The sequence below is a fragment of the Tursiops truncatus genome, chromosome 11 (genome assembly GCF_011762595.2).
Source record: "Tursiops truncatus isolate mTurTru1 chromosome 11, mTurTru1.mat.Y, whole genome shotgun sequence".
Taxonomy (NCBI): domain Eukaryota; kingdom Metazoa; phylum Chordata; class Mammalia; order Artiodactyla; family Delphinidae; genus Tursiops; species Tursiops truncatus.
Window position 1 is genome coordinate 59,532,693 of NC_047044.1, and position 18,224 is coordinate 59,550,916.

The 18,224-nt window shown below is 55.6% G+C and overlaps 2 protein-coding genes and 2 long non-coding RNA genes across 6 annotated transcripts; 2 read left to right on the forward strand and 2 right to left on the reverse strand.

Moving 5' to 3' along the window:
- Window positions 1-3,828: 3,828 nt before the first annotated feature.
- On the reverse strand, window positions 3,829-7,340 carry HOXC8 (homeobox C8). The gene is made up of 2 exons (XM_033866562.2): window positions 6,905-7,340; window positions 3,829-5,535 (listed from the first exon to the last, which is right to left on the reverse strand). Exons 1-2 carry the CDS (start codon window positions 7,338-7,340, stop codon window positions 5,243-5,245), a joined length of 729 nt encoding a protein of 242 aa, XP_033722453.1. The 3' UTR covers window positions 3,829-5,242.
- LOC109552096 (uncharacterized) lies at window positions 7,199-13,636 on the forward strand. Of its 3 annotated transcripts, none has more exons than XR_004528948.2 (4): window positions 7,199-7,328; window positions 8,052-10,234; window positions 10,425-10,642; window positions 10,831-11,546. It is a non-coding gene; the product is annotated as an uncharacterized lncRNA (long non-coding RNA). The 3 variants fall into 3 exon arrangements; XR_012324379.1 differs by lacking the exons at window positions 7,199-7,328; window positions 10,831-11,546 and adding exons at window positions 7,473-7,589; window positions 13,155-13,636; XR_012324378.1 differs by lacking the exon at window positions 7,199-7,328 and adding an exon at window positions 7,473-7,589.
- A 152-nt stretch (window positions 13,637-13,788) lies between these two features.
- Window positions 13,789-16,701, reverse strand: HOXC9 (homeobox C9). The gene is made up of 2 exons (XM_019947161.3): window positions 16,164-16,701; window positions 13,789-14,337 (listed from the first exon to the last, which is right to left on the reverse strand). The coding sequence occupies exons 1-2, from the start codon at window positions 16,699-16,701 to the stop codon at window positions 14,093-14,095; spliced, it is 783 nt and encodes a 260-aa protein (XP_019802720.2). The 3' UTR covers window positions 13,789-14,092.
- Window positions 16,702-17,052: 351 nt separating this feature from the next.
- Window positions 17,053-17,875, forward strand: LOC117314234 (uncharacterized). Its single transcript, XR_004528952.2, has 2 exons — window positions 17,053-17,192; window positions 17,626-17,875. It is a non-coding gene; the product is annotated as an uncharacterized lncRNA (long non-coding RNA).
- The last annotated feature ends 349 nt before the right edge of the window (window positions 17,876-18,224 follow it).

Here is an 18,224-nt window from a genome sequence, read left to right on the forward strand (position 1 = left end):
ACCGGGAATGCGATGCATTTGTGTAGCGTGTGCAAATGGGCGCCACGGTCGCCATGTTTACCCAATTCTCTCTCAGAGGGAGCATCCCCAGACCCCCACCCCACCCCCACCCACCGTCCACTCCCCACGGGCCGGGCTGCTCCTGGCTAGCGCGGAAAGGGCAACGGGGGAACTTGACAGGAGAGAAGGAAGGATTCTGGCCGCTGAGTCGGCTGCCTCCCTTTGCCATACCGAATTTTACATATTTTCCTTAATAAATGGGGTATTAAGGCTGGCTCTGGCAGAACCAAAGCTTTGCAAAGGTTTGTGGCATTGGGGCAGTGCCGGCGGCGGCGTGAAGGGACTGAGAAGGGATTCACTCCCTACCCCTGCTCCCTCCCCACCCCTGTTTTTTCTAGGAAGAGAACAACATCCTTCCCAATGGGGCGTCCGGGAAGCCCCCCCCCCCCCACTCCACCCCAGCTGGGAACGGGAGGGGCAGGCGGCTGGAGGCCTCATACCCAAGCCTGACCTGGCCACGGTCTGAAGAGCAGAGAGGGTTGAGACCGGTCCTGGGCAGTCCTGCGGAGGCAGCAGGAGGGATGGGAAGCGGGGGCAGCCTCTAGAACCCCCAAAGCGCCCGTCATCCCCAGGTTCCTTTCTCAGAGAAAACGAATGACATTTTTTCCCCAAGACCATCCCTAGTGTCAGGTCTCCTCAGTTCCTAGGTTCAGACGGCAGCTTCCTCCTAATCTTTCTAGAATTAAAAATAAAATAAAGGCCCACGATCTTGGCTCCCACTTCTTTTTCCTTTGGGCGCATGGTCATGTGAAGCCTTTTCTGTCTTATCAGGTGGCCCACACCCACCTGCCTTTTTCAGAAAAATTCTGGTGTCTGGGCAGCTGGGACACACCTTGGAGGCTCTGAAAAAGAACCAATTCTTCTCTAAATTCCACCTTCCATGCTAAACACCGAGCACCCGAGACTCCAGACCCCTGATTTTGGCGATGACTCCAGCGTGGGGGAGCCCAGAATAAATTCCCCCACAGAGACTATTTGCCAACCATTCGCAGCCCAGCCACTTTCCCCACCAGCTGGAGATCTGAAGGCGTAAAGTTCTTCCCTCGGTCCCAAATTAAGCTGGCATGGGAACTTCCGTGGCTGGGTGCCCCCACCCCAACCAACAGGGGGTCCCTCATCCCCTCCCCAAACTTCCTCCACAGTAAGAGAAGCATTTCCCTCAGCCGGATGCAGAGACCTCGTTCCTTTTACAAACCCACCCATAAATTTTATAACAGGTAGTTAAAAATTACGACAAGGAAGCGCTGGCCCAGCTTCTCACAATGGGCCGAGGGGAGAATGGGGCAGCACTGCGGGCAGTTCACCGGAAATTTTACTTCTAGTCTGTGGCATAACCTGTCCTGAGTTCGCTTTAACTGGGGCGGGGTGACTCTCTCTAGCCAACACGCGGCCAGTGGGGCATCTCATTTAGGGAAGCGGAGGCTGGGGAGGGCAATCCGCTCTCCCATCTCTCCCAAAGAACCCTTTAGGGCACTCACTACCTCCCTCACCCCCCAGATCCCCTGCAGGCCCGCTACTCCCTTGGCCTCTGCAGTGAAGTGGGGAGGGAGAAAAAATGCCGAGAATTTTCAAAAATGCCAGAGAAACGAATTTGCCCCCCAACTTAATAGCTGCATTATCCCTTCTCTACGGTTGGGGTTAGAATAATAAATGTAGGGCGAAATGAGCGAGCTGCTTCAACTCAGCAGTTTGAAAGATACTATTTTTCACAAATCACAAATAGCTTTCGGAAGCCACTTTGATTGGCTAATAAACAAGTAAAGAATGGGAGAATGTCCTATCTGCTGCAGCCGAATGGTCCTCATTCCGCTAATGGGACGGCGGGAGCATTTGGGAGGACGCGTTTCCAAAGAGAGTGCAACCCGCTCGCAATTAAGTCCCCCCATAAAATGGGTTTTGCCTCCTTTTCTCTCCAAACGAGAAAACAGAGGCGGTGGGCACCAGGGGTGGGGAGTCGGGTGCTGCAAGAGGGGGCGGCTGGAGCTCTCTTGGTCTGGCCCACCCGATGCTTCGCATGTCAAGCGATGCCGGGTGCCAGACGCACCCAGCCCTCCGACGCCGGGCTTGGGGCCACCAGCACTACACGGCCGGGGTTGAATGGGACATTGGGTGTGGCGAAAATTCGGCGAGGTTCTTCGAAGCCACTTAGTGTAGGGTCAACCCACTCGGCTACCGGGCCAGCGATTTGTATTAATAGCAATCAGAAGTCCACATTTAAAAATGAAACGGCCCTCGCCGGCCCTCGGAGTGTGGACGCCTGTGGGAAGGCCTGAGGTCGGAGCGAAATGCTCTCTTTTCAGGCCTCCCCGGCGGGTTGCCGGTGTTTCCCGCAGCAGACGGGGTTACCTGGATGCCCCGCGGCTGGCAGCAGGGACCCCAGGTTCCGAAACATTTCCCCCAGAGCTGCTCAAAGCTGTTCCCGGCTGCCTGCAGCCTGCGCTTCCAATCGGCAGCCTCGCTGGGGCCGCAGGAGTCCCCCGTCAATGACGCCTGATCCAATCCTGTGTTCAGAACCACTTTGAGCGGGAGCCAGGCACCCAGATGCGGGTGAAATTACACAAAACTAGAGTCGACCTGGGCCTAAGTCTGGGAAAATCATTGACCAGGGAACAGAGACGGAGAGAGACAGAAAGAGGGATCTGGCCTCAAAAATATTTCAGTCTTTGGGGGTCTGGTTTTTAAGACCAGAAGATCCCTTCCCCTCCCCTCTCCCCCTCTCCCCCTCTCATGACTGAATCAGATGACTTGTATCTCTGGAATTTGGTATTATTTGACCAGGATCTTACTGGCATAAACAGATTTCTCTGTCTAGGACCCTCCAGGGAGGAGCGAGAGCCACCTTGCCCCCCCCCGAGTCCCTTAGCCTTCGACCCTTTATTTTGGGGAATGAGGAGTCCAACGAAGACTGTCCTTCCCCCGCTGTGGCTGGGGTGGGGGACTGTACACTCAGCAGCAGCCCCCAACCCAGGCCAACTGAGCCACATTATAAGGGCAGGGCGGGCTGCCCCACTGCCAAGGTGAAGCCAGGAGCGGGCTTGAAACAGCCAGAACAGAGGCTGGCGTAAGTGCAAGCGGGCTAGGTGACAGCGACGGCTCTATGCTGGCCACATTCGCAGTTCAGACTGTGGGCCCGTGCTGTTGGCATGCCAGTCCACTCCCCTTCTCCTTCCCTCCTCTCCCCTGGGCGTAAGCTTCCTAGCCCCCCAACACTCAGGCTTCTTCCAGCCAAGCCCTCCAGACTGCCTTGAGCCTCACACATCCTTCCCACCCTGTTCATGGTCTAGTGCTGGGTGCTGAGTACCAAGGGTTGGCCATGAGGGGCATGTGGAGATGAGAAAGCACACCATTGCCTCATCCTCATCCTGAGCCCCAGCCCCTGGAAGAAAAAGGCCTAGTTGCCGGAGGGGCACAGGGGCAGAGTTTGGGTCTGGGCCCAGCCCAGGACGAGGAGGAAGAAGAGGGATAAGTGGGGAGAAGACGCCTTCTTCCCATTGGGATCCTGGCAACCAGAAACCCACTTTGTTTGGAGCCAAGGTTCTCCCAAGAGCATCTTCCTCCCCCTCCCCCTCCCCCTCTTCTTCACCTCCCCCCTTTCACCTGCCCTCCCAGTCCAGCCTGCTCCTCTCCACGTGAGTGCCCCCAACCCCAAGTCAAATCAGTGGAGGAAACCTTTACCAGAGTGTTGAAAAAGAAGCAAAAGGAGGGGAGGGGGGTAGAGAATGGGGGGGTGTGCTGGGGAAAAAACAACTCAGTCATTGCAGCTTCAACTATTTTTCTCCTCTTTTTTTTAATTATGACTCACGTATACAATACAAAGTACTTGGACCAGAAACAGGGCTGCTGGGACACAAAATCTACATTCATAGCTGGACATAAAGACAAATGACAAAAAATTATTATTATAGATATATTTTAACGTTTTTTTCCTTTCGAGCACATTGCATAAACAGAGAATTCAAGACAGAGTTTACTATACATTCAGTGCAATTTAGTTCTACTCTACTGGGGTTAGAAGCACAATAAAAGCTCACAGGACCGGCGGGCTAGGCAGTCTCAGTTGTTGGGTTTTTCTTATTGAAAGAAGCAGCAACAAACGACAGCAAAACCGCATTACAAATACTCTCAAAGCGGGATTTCTTCCTATAGGTAGTGATAAAATACGTTGGAGGTTTCTTTCTTTTTTTTTATTTTAAATTTTTTCTCTTTTTTTCTCCCATATTAGGATGTTTTTAAATTTCTCTTTTTTATTTTTTTCAAGATTATTGCAGGTTCCCTTTAGGTAGTATGTTAAAGACTCATTATTATTATCAGTATTATCAGTATTATTATTATTTTCATGATTATGGTGATGTCTGAGTGCTCACTAATGCAGCTCAGAGGAAGCTGGGCCCAACAACAGAAATTAGACAGGAAAGGGGAGGGAGGCATGGGCCCGAGTGACCATGGGATGGCTAGGTAGGATCTTAGCGGGTGACTGCAGGCTCCTATCTACGCCGTGGAAAGGGAGGGGGGAGGGGGAGACCCCATCTGCTTCAGGTTTCCATCAGGTTCCTAGAGAAAGTCAAGGGAGTCTTTCTAAGCGGGGAGCCCCAGGGAGGGAGAGGGGATATTCCTCGCTATCATTTAAAAAACGTCTTTGAACATCTTCCCTTTCTTTTCCTTCCTTCCTTCAATTTTCTGTCCTTTGGGAAAAAAAAAAAAGTCAATCTAATACACTAATCCTAGCTTGAAAACAAAGCCGCCACGAGTCTTCTTCTGCAGTTTGAGGGGGTTCCCCTCTAAAATAAATACCAGAGAAGCAGGGAGGTGGCAGGGTGGCAAGAAGGGGCCGGGAGAAGGGGCAAAGACGCCAGGTCTCAGACCTTAAAATCCAGGCAGGACTAAGAAGGGTGGGGGGACGGACAAGTGTGTGTGTTGGGGCAATGACTGAGGCAGAGACTCGGAACTTTTCGCTGTGTCTCGGTCTCCCCCCTCCAGTCCCCAAACAAATAAAGATCCGGGGAAGTCCAAAGGTAATAAAACCCGAGCTGCAAGTATCTGACAGGTAGTTGGGGTTTTGAGTGTCATTCTATTCTCTATAAAAGCAAATGACAGTCGTAAACTTCTCAATTTATCCGCTACCATAAAACGAAACTTCAAGGGAGTTGCTAAAGGCGGGGGGGGGGGGTCCTCTCTTTTTTGCTCAGTCCTTGTTTTCTTCCTTTTCCTCCTCTTCTTTCTCCTCTTCCTCATTTCCTTCTTCCTCCACCTTCTCCTCGTCTCGGGCTCCCGGCAGTTTATCCTTGTTGTTCTCCTTTTTCCACTTCATCCTTCGGTTCTGGAACCAGATCTTCACTTGTCTCTCAGTCAGTCCCAGGGCGTGAGAGACTTCAATCCGGCGCTTTCGTGTCAAATAAGGATTAAAGAGAAACTCCTTTTCTAGTTCCAAGGTCTGATACCGGCTGTAAGTTTGCCTTCCGCTGCGCCGCCCCGGAGCTGGACAGAACAGAAGCCCAGTCTGGTTATGTTTGGGTGGGGGCCTGGCTTTCCCCTGTCACTCTTGCTCCCCTGAAGTCCCCCCTGTGGTCTGCCCAGTTCCCCTCCCTCCTGCAGAAAAGGCAAGAGTGGAAATCAGGCAAGGGCAGGGAAGTTTGGGGGTTTGTTTTGGCTTGGCTCCACCTTGGGAGGTGGGGGGGCAGGGACTGGGGTCTGTCTGGAAAGGAGGGGCTGGCAGAGGCCAGGGGGGCACTATAGAGTCTCCCCAGGCCTGCAGTCCCAGAAAACTGGCCCTTGCAGCTTTGTTCACAAGTGCAGAGGGGCATTGGGTGAGCAAGGCTGGGGACAGAGTCTGTTTCCAAAAGGAAGGCATAAGGGCTGGGGGTGAAGAAGTGGGGCTCTGTTCACTGCCCTTCCTCGGATCTCTCTGCCTAATGCTTTTCCAGAAGAAAAATAATTGATCTCCTGGAATGTATCACTGCTTGGCCTGACTGCTAACTGGAGACCAGCAAATAAATCACGGGCCATCCCCACTGGAACTTGTCGCCTTCTCGCGTCCCCTTTTACTTCGAAACTGGGCTCTGAGGGGCCACCCTTGGAGGGGCTCATGACCTGACCTGCCCTGAGGGTCTCAGGGAAACCCCGCAAGCCTTTGACTGGGGACAGCTTGGCGAGGGTCCCCCAGACCACAGAGCTCTCTAATCTGCATGGCCTCCATCCTTTCTGGGACTCTTTTTTCTTCTCCTTGACTCTCTCTCTCTTCTCTCCAACTGAGGGAAGTAAAGCAAAGTTGGGGTAGTGGCCCTAAGGCTAGCTCTCTGAGAGAAGGTGGTGGGTGCCCCAGACAGGCAGAGCACCTGTCCTTGGGGTCCCGCCACCCTCTGACCCAGCTAGGGGAGGGAAGCAGGGGTCTCCCTTCACCCCAAGACAGCCTGGCCACTGTCCTGGACTGAGGCTGTCTGCCTTATGGAGAAACTGGCTTGCTCCAAAGGCTGATAACCTCAGGGTCCCCGGCCCCTTCCCAGCCACCTCCCCAACTTTGACTAAAGATGATGAGAGGGAGAGAAAGAGGGGTGGAGGGGAGAGAGAGAGAGACAGACAGACTGACAGAAGTGGAGAAAACGTTTTTTTTAACCCTTTGCACCCAGACACCACCTTTTCCCCCACCTTCACCCCAATCCCCCAGGCGAACTCCGTGCCCCACCCCCAGCTGAACCTCCCAACCTCCAGAAACCCACTCACGCCCGGGGGTGGGGCCCGAGAGAGCCCCAAGCCAGGAGGTAAAGCGAGGGCAGACAAAAAGGAGGCAAGGGCGGGGGGAGACCCCGGAGCGCGGGAGACCAAGGGGGAAAGAGAAAAGGCTTCTCACCGTGGGGTCTCATCCATGGAAACATGAGGCTGGGAGACGAGTTTTGATTTAAGTGGCCTTGTCCTTCGCTACTGTTAGTGTTGGCGGAGGATTTACAGTCGGGATATTGCACCACGCTCGCCTCTTGCTGAGCCCCATAAAGGGACTGTCTGGGGAGCGCCTCGTAGCCATAGAATTTGGAGGCGTCTCCGTGGCAGCTCAGCGAGCACGGGTTCTGCTGGTAGCCCGAGTTGGAGATGCCCGAGGTGCCGTGGTGGAAGAAGTCTTGGACGTGGTGCGAGGCGTGCTGGAAGCCGGGCGCCGAGCCGCCGGGCCCGTACACCAGCGCATGGCTCCGGCCCACGCTCTGCGGGAAGCGGCAGTCGTAATAGGCCGGCTCCAGGGACTCGCCGCCTTTGTACTTGGAGAACAGGGGGTTGACGAAGTAGGAGCTCATGCTGGGCACATGAAAACCCGCCGCCCTCTCCCCTCTGGCTCCCGACTCCCCCGCCCGGGACCCCGAAACTGCCCTCCCCCCGGGGGCGATCCCTAGGCCGGCCGGCTCCCCGGGGCGGCGGGCCGGGCTGGGCAGGTGGGGGGCGCCTGGGTGCCGGCGGGGCGGCGCAGCTCCCGGGCTGGGCGCGGGCGGCGGCGGCGGCGGCGGCGGCGGCAGCGGCGGCGGCGGCGGCGGCTCTCTTCACTGTCGGTAGGTAGAGCTCGCGCTCTCGCACTTAGCTCTTTCCTTTAACAGCCCGGGCGAATTCCTCAATTCCTCAGACTCCCGGCGGTGGCGGCGCTTACACGCGATTCGCGTTCATCAATCCACGACATGAAGACAGGCGAGAGGGAGAGAGGGAGAGAGGAAGAGAGGGAGAGAGGGAGAGAGGGAGAGAGGGAGAGAGAGTGAGAGAGAGAGGGAGAGGGAGAGGGAGAGGGAGAGAGAGAGAGAGAGAGAGAGAGAAGAAAGGGAGGGATGGCGGGCGGGTGGTAGAGGGGTTCAGGGCTGGGGGGACCTGGAAGAAGGGCAGGGGAGGAAGGGGGAGGGATGGGGGTGTGGTATGTCGGGGGGTGGTGAGCCAGCTCTAGCTAATGACTAGGGCCAGCTTTTCCAAGGTGCGCATTCAGATTTGAAGGTGCCTCTCCCCCCTTCTCTTTTCCTTCCTCTCAGAGAGAGACAGAGAGAGAGAGATACCTGAGCCAGCAGGTCAACTCAGGTTACCTCAACAGGTATAAGACCCCCCCGAGGGGTTGAATGCCAACAAGAAAGTTGCTCCCCTAACCCCCAAAGATGGGCTCCCCAGGGGTGTCCTTAAGTCTGGGGACTCTGAGGAAGAACAAGCACATCATATCCCCAAACACTTCAGGCATCAGAACCCTCCATGACTCTTGCCCCTCTCCAGGGTGGGAAGCTGCCCTGTCTTCCCTAGATCCTTTTCTCTTGCCTGCCTGCGTGCTGTGGGTAGTGGAGAGGGCCAGAGGCCGGGGGCACTCCATATACCCAGTCAGGGCTGCACTGACCCTTCAGACACCAGCTCCTGCCTGGGCTTGCCACGAGCTTGCTGGAGAGCAAAGCTGCTGGTGGGGACAGAGAAGGAGAGGGCAGCTGGTGGGTCCCTGGCTTCTGGCTGGGCTGATCCAGGAGGTTTCTTTCTTGGGAGACCCCTTGTATCTGGTTTGGAGGAGACTAGAGCAGGCCTCTTAGCTGTCCCCACATACCCTAACCCCATAGGAAATGCCAGTTCAGCTAGGAGGGGCCCCCTGGCTTCACCACACACACACCCCTACACTTCCCCAGGCAGGCTGCCCAGGCCAGGATGTGGATGGGAACTGTCAACAGACACTCTTTAAATATTTACCCACACTTTCTCTGGGGGGCTTCCCCCATCCCCAAGACTGGGTAAATTCAAGTTAATTCTAATGGATAAAGGAACCTTATTCCATCAGCACCCTTTCCTGGCCATAAGCATGTACAATTATGTGGACTTCACCCAGACAGAGAGAAAAGGAGAAAGTCTGAGAGCTGTGGATATGTGCGCTGTGTGCAGGTGAATGAAGAAGAGCAATAAGAATGATTTTTCCGGTCCTCCCCCCTCCACAGTGTGTGAGGTTCTCATACACAGGGCAACGTGGGGCCATACTCGGGATCCACATGTACTATATGTGCTACCTTCCATTCTGAAAAACATCAAATGCATGCTCACTCAGCTATCACGCATGCCAGGAAGCACCCCTGTCACCTCACAGACACTGTGCACACACACGCACATCCGGGCACATATGAAAATAAGACCTGATCAACACACATGCAGCTTTAGCCCTTTGCATCATGAAAAAAAATTGCTACCTATTTTCCTTCCACATCCTGGGGTTTCAGGGCTGGATGAGGTAGGAGGCGGTTAGAAAACCAGATCTTTTTCTTCCCCATCCAGAGCCCAGCTCTGGGGATGGAGGAAGAAATGAAAGTGCAGGGGAGGATGGTGTAGAGAGAATGAGCTTCCCCCTTTTGTATCTAAATAATTGCTGAGGAAATGGCCACTCTCAGCCAAATTCCCAAAGGACAGTCACTGGTGGCCCAGCAAGAGACGCTTCCAGAATCCCCTGAATTTGGAAGAACCTACCCCCGTCTGACTTAGGGACCGCCCAAACTCTGTGACACCCAGAACTCTGGCCCTGGAGCAGCAGGAGGGGAGGGTCAGCGGAGGGCCGTGCCAGGGCTGCAGGCCTCCCCAGGGTCCAGGGCAGTAGAGGGCATGACAGAGGTCTCCTCCACTACCAGAGCACGCCGCAGCCTTGGTTCTGGCCCTGCCTTTTCTGAGCCTGTTCTGTGGCTACTGAGCTGAACGAGACAGACTCTGGGCTCCCAGCTTCTAGGTCACTGGGGACTGTCATAAATACTTTCTCCTCCCCTCCTGGAAAGAGGAGGCTGGGCAGGCCAGATCCGCTCTGGGGCCTGCGCCTTATCTTTTAGGGGCTGGGAGGATATCTCGACACTTTATGGTCCAGCGAAAACCCTGCCACAGAGCTAGTCTTCCGGGCCTTTGTGTCCTGGAATGCGACTGTCCCGAGCGTGCTGCCAGCACCGTCTGCTCCGAGAGCCCACCAGTCCCGAAATCCCTGGTTGGACTTGGTTTCCCCTTTCGGGATGGAGCGGGGGGCGTCCCTCGCCTTTTCTTTCTTTCGTTCATTTGATTGTTTTTTTTCTTTTACACGTATCTGGTTGATTTCGCTCCGGGAGCCTGGAAATAAAGGAACCGCAAGCAGCCATCCTTGCTGGGGCGTCTCTGTCCCTCGACCCCCATCCTTGCTGGGGCGTCTCTGTCCCTCGCCCCGAGGCCTGCACCGCCCTGCTAGGTACCACGGATTTATGTTCGTTTGTCCGGGTCATTCTGCCTTTTCGTGTTAATTACGCGCTGCCTGCTTCGTGCTTATCTCCTCCGCAAAGCGATTATTTTCGGCGCCCGCCCTCCTGAGATTCCCGAGTCTGCTGCCAGAGCGAGGGCCCACCTCCCGCCGCCACTCTCGATTTATTTACACCTCACAGGTGAGAGGATTGATTTGCTCAGAGCCAGAGAGGCCGGGCTGGGCCGGGGCGCCGGGCCTTCTCGTCGCTGCTCCTCGGGGCCGGGCCTCAAACGTCAGTGCGGCCAGGCCGGCCGGGGGCACCGCCGCCGCCTCTAACATTGAGCAACAGCGCCACCTCGCGTCCACTTACTCCAATGCAGTCCAGCCGGGAAAAAGCCAACAGCTTAGAGCAAGCAGGTCCTCAGGCTTGACCCAAAGGTGGGAGGTGGGAGGAAGGAGTTTCCAAATGGGTGCGCGTGAGAGGGGTCCCCGGAAGGGATTTCCCTCCGGACCGCTGCTCTTTTGTTTTCTAAATTCTCGAAATAAACCTTGTCAAAGGTTTCACACTATTTTCTCTTTCTGTCACCCTCCCTTCTCGCATTAAGAGACACTGTGCAAAGGAACTGCCGCGATTTCCCTCGCGTTCAGGCGCATTTCTGGCCTCGGAACACCTCCGCGCACGCAGATGCACGCCCCGAAGCTCCCGCGACCGCCCGCCCGCGGCGCGCACCCTAAACTCCTCGCTCCTCTTACCCTGCCGCTGGCTCCGCACCGCCTATTCCGCTGCCGCCTGCAGGACTTTGGGGTGGGATTCTGACTTCTCCTGGCTCTTTGCCCCCTGGTTTGTAGCCCATCCCTCTCTCTCACGCGCGCGCTCTCTCCACCTCTCCCTCCCAGCCAGTGAGGTCCTGTTCTCCGTGGACCATAGACAAAACATTCCTATAATCCGATTTCAAAGGAAAGAGTGTCCACCTTATTTAAACCATAAAACAATTAAGCCCAGACGTCTAGCCAGCTCCGCGCTGCTGTTTTGTTCGGCCCCATTCAGAATCCAGCGCAGGGAGACAAACAGCGCCATAAAAGAGGCATTTCGGGGCCGCGGAAATGTACCTATCCTCTGCCTTCCCAAGTGGAACAACATTTAGGGTTTTGTGATTCTGACAAAGGAGCAGAGGAGAGGTGGGAGGAGAAGATTAGGGCAGGGGGGCGTTTGCAAGCCCCTCTTTCCTCCCCAGCTTTCGTTTCTTTCCCCAGATGTGTGTTGTGTTGTTGTGGTTTGAGTTCACAAATGACAATAAATAAAACTAGAATCCAATCCTGACCTGCAGGCTGGAGGCCGAGCTGGTACTGAACAGTGGGCTGGACCGGGTGGGCCTGCTCTGGATCCCACGCTCTGCTCAGGGCCCTCCTTCCTGCCCGGAGCAAGGCCGGCTCAGGCGGGCCGCAGGAAGCAGGCCGCGCTGGCGGACGGACGAGGGGAGGCGACAGGGCCTTGGAGCAGGGGCCGGGTGGAGGCCCGGAAACGCCGCCGAGCTCGGGCCGGAGAGAAGCCTGAGTCCCGGCGGTCAGGACCGAGGGAGACGGGTGCCTTGTCCTCCGCCCGGTGCGGAACTGCGGCCAGGGTCCCAGAACAGTAAAATGGCCCAGAGGAGGAGCGAGGAAGCGAGAAAAGAGAGAAAACTACAGGCAAAGCACCTTCCAAAAGGACCGAGAAAACAATCGCTTCTGGAATTGGGGAGGTCTCTTCTTAAGCGGAGAAAACGAGAGGAAATATTATCAAAACAAAATGTTCACCTCTTCCCACCTTCCTCCAGCCCCCGAAATTGGAGTATTTAGTAGAAGGAGGGGGTAGGAGATTCAAATGATGGGGAAGGGGCTGGTCCCTACAAGTGCCTCACCAGTCCTGTAAGGTGATGCCATGGAGGGAGCTGCACAGGGACTGGGGTCCCCAATTATTTTCTTCTACGGTGGTATTCCCCAAGTATTCAGAGCAACACTCTGCACCCTCGCCAGAATGGGCAGCCCGAGATATTAAAGGGCTATATTTCAAGCAGTCTGAGTTTAATAGTTTCCAGATTGGGGGATTTCCGAGAATGGGGGCGCCGGGCCGAGTCATACCCGGCAGCTTGAGTCTGCTTCTGATTAGCAGATGAAAACTGCCGGTTCTGGGGAAGGCGCTCTGGGGTGCTACGCAGCCAACCAGCCCCATTGGGCTGTTACACACACATCCCCACATCCTTGCCCCTTGGGTCCCACAGCCACCAGAGAACACCCCACTCCTGGCTAATCCCTGACCAGCTTCTTTGGGCCCTAGCTGCGCCATCTCCCAGAAATGCTGCAGCCGCTCAGCATAACCCCGTCACCCCCAGATCAACATTCAAACTAAGCACCAGAGAGAGAGATTGATTAGAAAAGAGAGAACCAGGAGGTGGAGAGAGAGAGAGACGAGCTGAGAATACATTGAGAAGTAGAAACTAAATCTAATTCTGATTCTGGTTTTGCCATCTTTCTCCTTCCTCCCTGTCTCTCTTCCTTCCTTTTCTTTCTTTCCCTCTTTTTCTTTCTCTTTCCTCCCTCCCTTGCCTCTCTTCCTTCTTTCCTTCCTTCCTCCTTTTCTTCCCTCCCTACTCTCTCTCTGCATCTTCCTTCTTTCACTCTCAATGCCCAGTGCCTGTCCGGCTCCCTGAGGCCTGCTGGGCCTTCTTCCTCCTCACCATTCACCACACACCCTCCCTAGCACTGCTCCCCCCCTCGCCACAAGCCATCCCTCGAAGCACCGATGCAGCCGGGCAAGAATCCAGCCCGGGCCCTCACCCAGCACCCAACTTTCATCTTTACCTATCTCTTCTCTCCGATCTCATGTACTCATAAATTATTACAATTAATTACAGCCAGGGAAAACCATTCATGCTGTGCCCCCCACCCCCAGGGACTCCATCGAGCTACCAGGAGACTCACAGGCAGCCAGCCTGGGCAGGCACAACTGGACCCGGGCCTCGGCAGCCTCCGCTGCACCCTGGGAGCCCTCAGCCCCATCACACCCTGCCTGGAGAAGCGGCTGGGGACTTGCCCTTCCGAAGCAGAGGGAGCCCCTTGCCTGGCTCCCGCCTCCCCGAAAGGATCTAAGCACTTGCTTCCTCCACGCCAGAAAGCCTGAGAGCCACAGGGAGGAGAAATAACGAGAACTGGATACGGTTGGGTTTCTGGTTTTTTAAGTGACTTCGATATATTAACACAGAGCTGTTCTACCACAACAAACAGAAGCACGTTACAGGACGGACTCTGGGGATGAGTTGACACTGCTATGTACACGCCAGAGGCGCTGGCCTGAGCCGCCGGACCCAGCCTGCGGCATGGTCCCCGGCCCTCGCCCCTCAGCTCCTGGGCTGGGAAGCGTTCTTGTGTATATGTGTGTGTCTTTTTTTTTTTTTTTGTACAAAATCTGCACTCAGAGCACCCCAGGCCTGGGGAAGGATGGCCCGGACCAAATACAACACAGGAGAAAAAAAAATAGAAATATAGCGATTCAAGTACTGGCTTCTCTGAAGAAAGGAGGAAAAAAATCACATTTGTGTGTGTCATTTATTTCAGTTGCGCTGGGAGAAGAGAACGCGGTTTCTCTCCCGGCCTCCTCCTCCTTGCTGGGTAGAACTAACTAAAACACCAATTTCTCAACACTGAACCCTCCCAAATCTCGCAAGAGTTTTCCTTCTCCCTTTCCCTCTTTTTCCTTTTTAAGCCGATTGGCTTTTCTCTATCTTGCTCATTCCTTTTCTTTTTCGTGCTGTCTCCCGCCTGCGTCGGGGTATTTTTGTGGGTTTTTTGTTTTTCCCTTGGCTGTGCCGAGGCAGCAGGCTGCGGCAGGGTTTAGGATTGCTCCTTGTCGGTTTTTTCTTTATTCATCTTTTTCATCTTCATTCTCCGGTTCTGAAACCAGATTTTGACCTGCCGCTCGGTGAGGTTGAGAACCCGGGCCACCTCGTACCGACGGTCCCTGGTTAAATACATATTGAAGAGAAACTCCTTCTCCAGTTCCAGCGTCTGATACTTGGTGTAGGGGCAGCGCTTCTTCCTTGTGGAGCGGGCGTGAATCCAGTTGGCCACGGGGTTGCCTGGAGGGCCAAACACAGGCAGGGGTCAGTGGAACCCCTTTCCAGTCCAGGACGCCTGGCACCACCCCCCCAGCCTCAGCCAGGCTCCCCAAACCCAATAATTGAACCTGAATTTGGGCACATTTTACTTGAGGAATTTCCCCCCTACTCCTTTTGCGTTCTCCCCCCTCCTCATCTTCCCCCTCCTCGGTTTCCAGCACCTAAAACGATAGGAAATCGAAGCTATCAAAGCCTCTACAGTCTGGTCCTCAGCTTCAAGAGTAGTAATTCGAGAATATCCCCATAAAAAGTCCAAATTCCCAACCGTTTCATAGGCCCATAAACGCTTCTCTCTCTTGTTTTTTATTTTTATAGCGAGGTCTCTCTCCTCCCCACTTCCCTCCTCCTCTGCCCCCTCCCATCCTCCCAGCCCACGACCAAGTCCTGAAATTTCAGCAGTTCTGCTTCCTGACCCTGAGAGTCCCCAAGCCCCTCACTACCCTCTCCAGCGCCCCATCTCCGCTCTCTCAGAATTCAACCCTGCTGAGGCGAATTCTCAGAGTGATGCTGGGATGGGAAAAGCCTTTCTCCTCTCCCCAGGGAGCTGCTGGCCTTGGGGACAGGCTCCCCTATATCTTAGCTTCCCTGTTTGGCTTCCAGTGCCCCCTCCTCCTGCCAGCCCCAGGACAGGCTCTGCAGGAGCCAAGCCTCCAATTTCAGGTTTATGGGAGTAGCTGAGGGCAAGGAGGGAAGCCTTCAGAGGGGTATAATTAGGCCCTGGCCCCTTATGGGGCTGCAGGAAAGGATTTCCTGCAACCCCCTCCTGGGACTCCCCCAGACACTTCCTCACACCCAGGGGCTGCACCCCTTCCCCTGCTGTTTCCCCTTCTTTCCTCTTTCTCTGGACCTGCAGCTCTCACCTGTCCCCCCACCTCACCTCACCTCCCCCTGCCTTTCTTTGCAATACTCAGAAGGCTCCTGTTTCCCTGATTGGCGTGTGTGTGTGTGTGTGTGTGTGTGTGTGTGTGTGTGTGTGTGTGTGTGTGTGTGTGTGTGTGTGTGTGTGTGTGTGTGTGTGTGTGTGTGTGTGTGTGTGTGTGTGTGTGTGTGTGTTGTGTGCGTGTACAATTCTCTAATCGGGGGAGATACCGCTTCCCGCTCCCCACTCCTCCTCCCTGACCCCCATTCCCACCCCTCTCTCCTGCAGACACTCAGAAGAGGGCTCTCAAGTTTAAGGAGACTGGGACCCCACTTCTCTCCCCCAACTCTGGAAGTCCTAATCTCTCCAAGTTCCTAGGCTGGGAAAGCCCCCAGACCCCTCACCCAGGCTTCCTGGGGGAGAAGCCCATGGACCCTCTGTTTTATGCATCTCTAGTGGAGTGAGGACCCCTACACTGCCTGGGAGGTAAGGGGTGGCTTTTCTCCTTGGGGTTATTTCCTCTCTGCCCCCAGTGTCCTCCCCATCTCTCCCCCATCCCACTCCAAACCATAAAATGAACCTTGCCCCCACCCCATCCCCTGGCCCTGTCTGCATTTCTTCGAAAGTTGCGACTGAGCCAAAAAGCCTGGGCCGGGGGGTGTGTGGGCGGGGGTCTCATCAAAGCCAGCTCCTGGGAGAGGAGCCCCCTTCAGCCTTCTCCCAACCTGGCTCCCTGGGCGCCCTTCTCAGACCTTCCTGCCCCTGAAAGCTCCCCAAGGTAATTCGCTTTTATTGAGTCCTCACCCCCTCGCCTTCGCCCCTCTCCCGCGCTCCCTGCGCCGCTCGGAGGGGCTGTAATCCGGCTCCCCCCGCCCGGCCTCCCCTCCCCTCCCGCGCGGGTTGTAAAGGAAAATTGCTCCCAACTTACTGGGGTCCAGGTCGGCCTTCTCCTCTTTGTGCTTGCTGCCGGCGAGGGCGTCCGCCTCGGGCGAGGGCAGGGTCTGCGGGGCGCGGTCGCGCAGTTCCCCGGGCGAGCCGTACATGTAGTCCGGGTAGCTGCGGCCGTCGCCCGGGCCGCAGTCGGCGCGGCGCCCGGGGTAGGCGTCCGGCTTGAGGGCGTAGTGACGACCCCCGGCCGGGAAGCTGGGGAAGGAGACGGCGCCGGACAGCGGCTCGAGCCAAGTCCGCATGTAGCGCGTGTCGGCGCCGAGGTGGGGCTGGGGGCCGTACGGGTGGTAGACCACGGACGACTGCGAGGGCACGGGCGCCCACGACGTGCTGAACACGGCCGGCTTGGGCGCGAAGCTACAGGACGGAAAATCGCTACAGTCCGGCACCAAACCGCTGGGTCTGGCGGCGGCGGGGTGAGCCCCCGTGGCCGGAAACCTGGACGCTAGGAGGTCTTCATTGTCGTGAGAGATGAGCGAGTCCACGTAATAGTTACTGATGGGCCCCGTCGCCGACATCGTAACAGGGTTTTACATACATAAGATTATTGTATGAACTGTATATGTACTTTTTATCTGCTCACAGAACAATCAAGGCAGGTAATTATTTTTCCAGCCTTTTCCCCGCAGCTCATTGGCTCCCCGGCCCCCACGTGATCGTATTTACCCAAAAATACGGCGCGGATCAATGCGCAGGGGCTTTTTTTCCTGGCTTTTTTTTTTTTTTTTTAACCTTCTCCCACCCTCTTCTCTCTGCTGATCCCCGCGACCTGCGTTTTCCTGGGGGTTCGCAACTCTGGACCCAAGGACCCGGCCACTCCCTCAGGACAACTCGCATGTCAGCAGAGAAGCCCCTGGCTCGTGTCCACCCCTAAGCAGATGGCCTCCGCCCCCACCCCCGGGAAGATTTCTTGATGGGGTGCAAGTGCCACTCCCCGAAGCCAGGGTTTCCGGACCCCCGGGGCCGAGCTGGGTGCGGGAGCCCCGCAGGGGCGGAGAGGCCGGCCGAGGTAGGTGGAGGAACTATTTCTTGACGTAATCCGTCTCTGTCGGCCCCGACGCTCCCGCAGTCTCTGCGCAAGCCGAGATCAGCGATTGTCAGTTCCGAACGTGGCTTTTAAAAATACGTTTTTAAACAGTGTGTATGTATGTATTTCTTTCAGGAGCAGCAGCAGCGAGGGAGGGAGAGTGGGAGGGGACTGGGGAAGCTGGGGTGGAGGGAGGGAAGGAGGGGAAGGGGAGCGTCCTTCTGCCACTGGCCAACTCAGCCCCCCAAATTTGGGGCAGAGGAAGCTTGGGCAAGGTGGTCCGCGGGTGGGAGGGGTAGGACCTCGGGACCTCGTACACCTTTGTCACCTGAAGTCCTCGCTTGGCTTTGGCACAGATATGCAAACGCCTTTATTTTAAATTTATTGTCTGTATCTATTTATCTTTCTTTGCCAGCCTGAAGAAGTGGAGGAGAGACCTACACAACTTCAGTGGGGTATCCCCATCCCGTCTTCCTGCTCGCCCTCCTTTGCCCCCAACCCCACCTCTGAGACATCCTGCCCTCCCCCGCCCCCCAAAAAGAAGTCACTCCAGGGCTCTGTCTGCAGAGAGCCAGGGTGAGAGCGGGCAAGGCGAGAGAGCGACCTCGGTCGTGGGCAAGTAGCTTGTTTTTACGTCCTTCAATAAAAATTTTATGAGGATCATTTGATTGTTCATAAATGTGTCTTTCATTAAATAAAATTGTAGGCTGTTTTTGGAACGGGAAAAAAGCTACAGAGGAATGGGAGAAAGCAATTTCTTTGGAGTCAGACACAGGAATTCTGGAGGGGTAGTGTGATTGTAGGGAAGATCACACAACTTGGATTCCTCCCCCCAATAAGTTGGTCGCTACCCTCCTCCTTGAATCTGGGGTTCATTGCCCAGCCCTCTGCGTTCCATCACACTGTCCCATGGTGGTTTAGCAAAAGCGGGCTTTAGGCAAGCAGGAAATTCTCAGTGTGGGTGCAAGAGAGGGGGCAGGGAAGTTGGCTGGGGGCGGGGGAGAAGAGCAGGTG

Bases quoted from the DNA above. Each gene is read 5' to 3' on its own strand.
- HOXC8 (XM_033866562.2), bottom strand. From the start codon at position 7,340: ATGAGCTCCTACTTCGTCAACCCCCTGTTCTCCAAGTACAAAGGCGGC. The intron at 5,536-6,904 runs GTGAGAAGCCTT...TGTTCTGTCCAG, and splicing joins TCCATGGATGAGACCCCACG to CTCCGGGGCGGCGCAGCGGA.
- HOXC9 (XM_019947161.3), bottom strand. From the start codon at position 16,701: ATGTCGGCGACGGGGCCCATCAGTAACTATTACGTGGACTCGCTCATC. The intron at 14,338-16,163 runs GTAAGTTGGGAG...TTGGCCCTCCAG, and splicing joins GAAGGCCGACCTGGACCCCA to GCAACCCCGTGGCCAACTGG.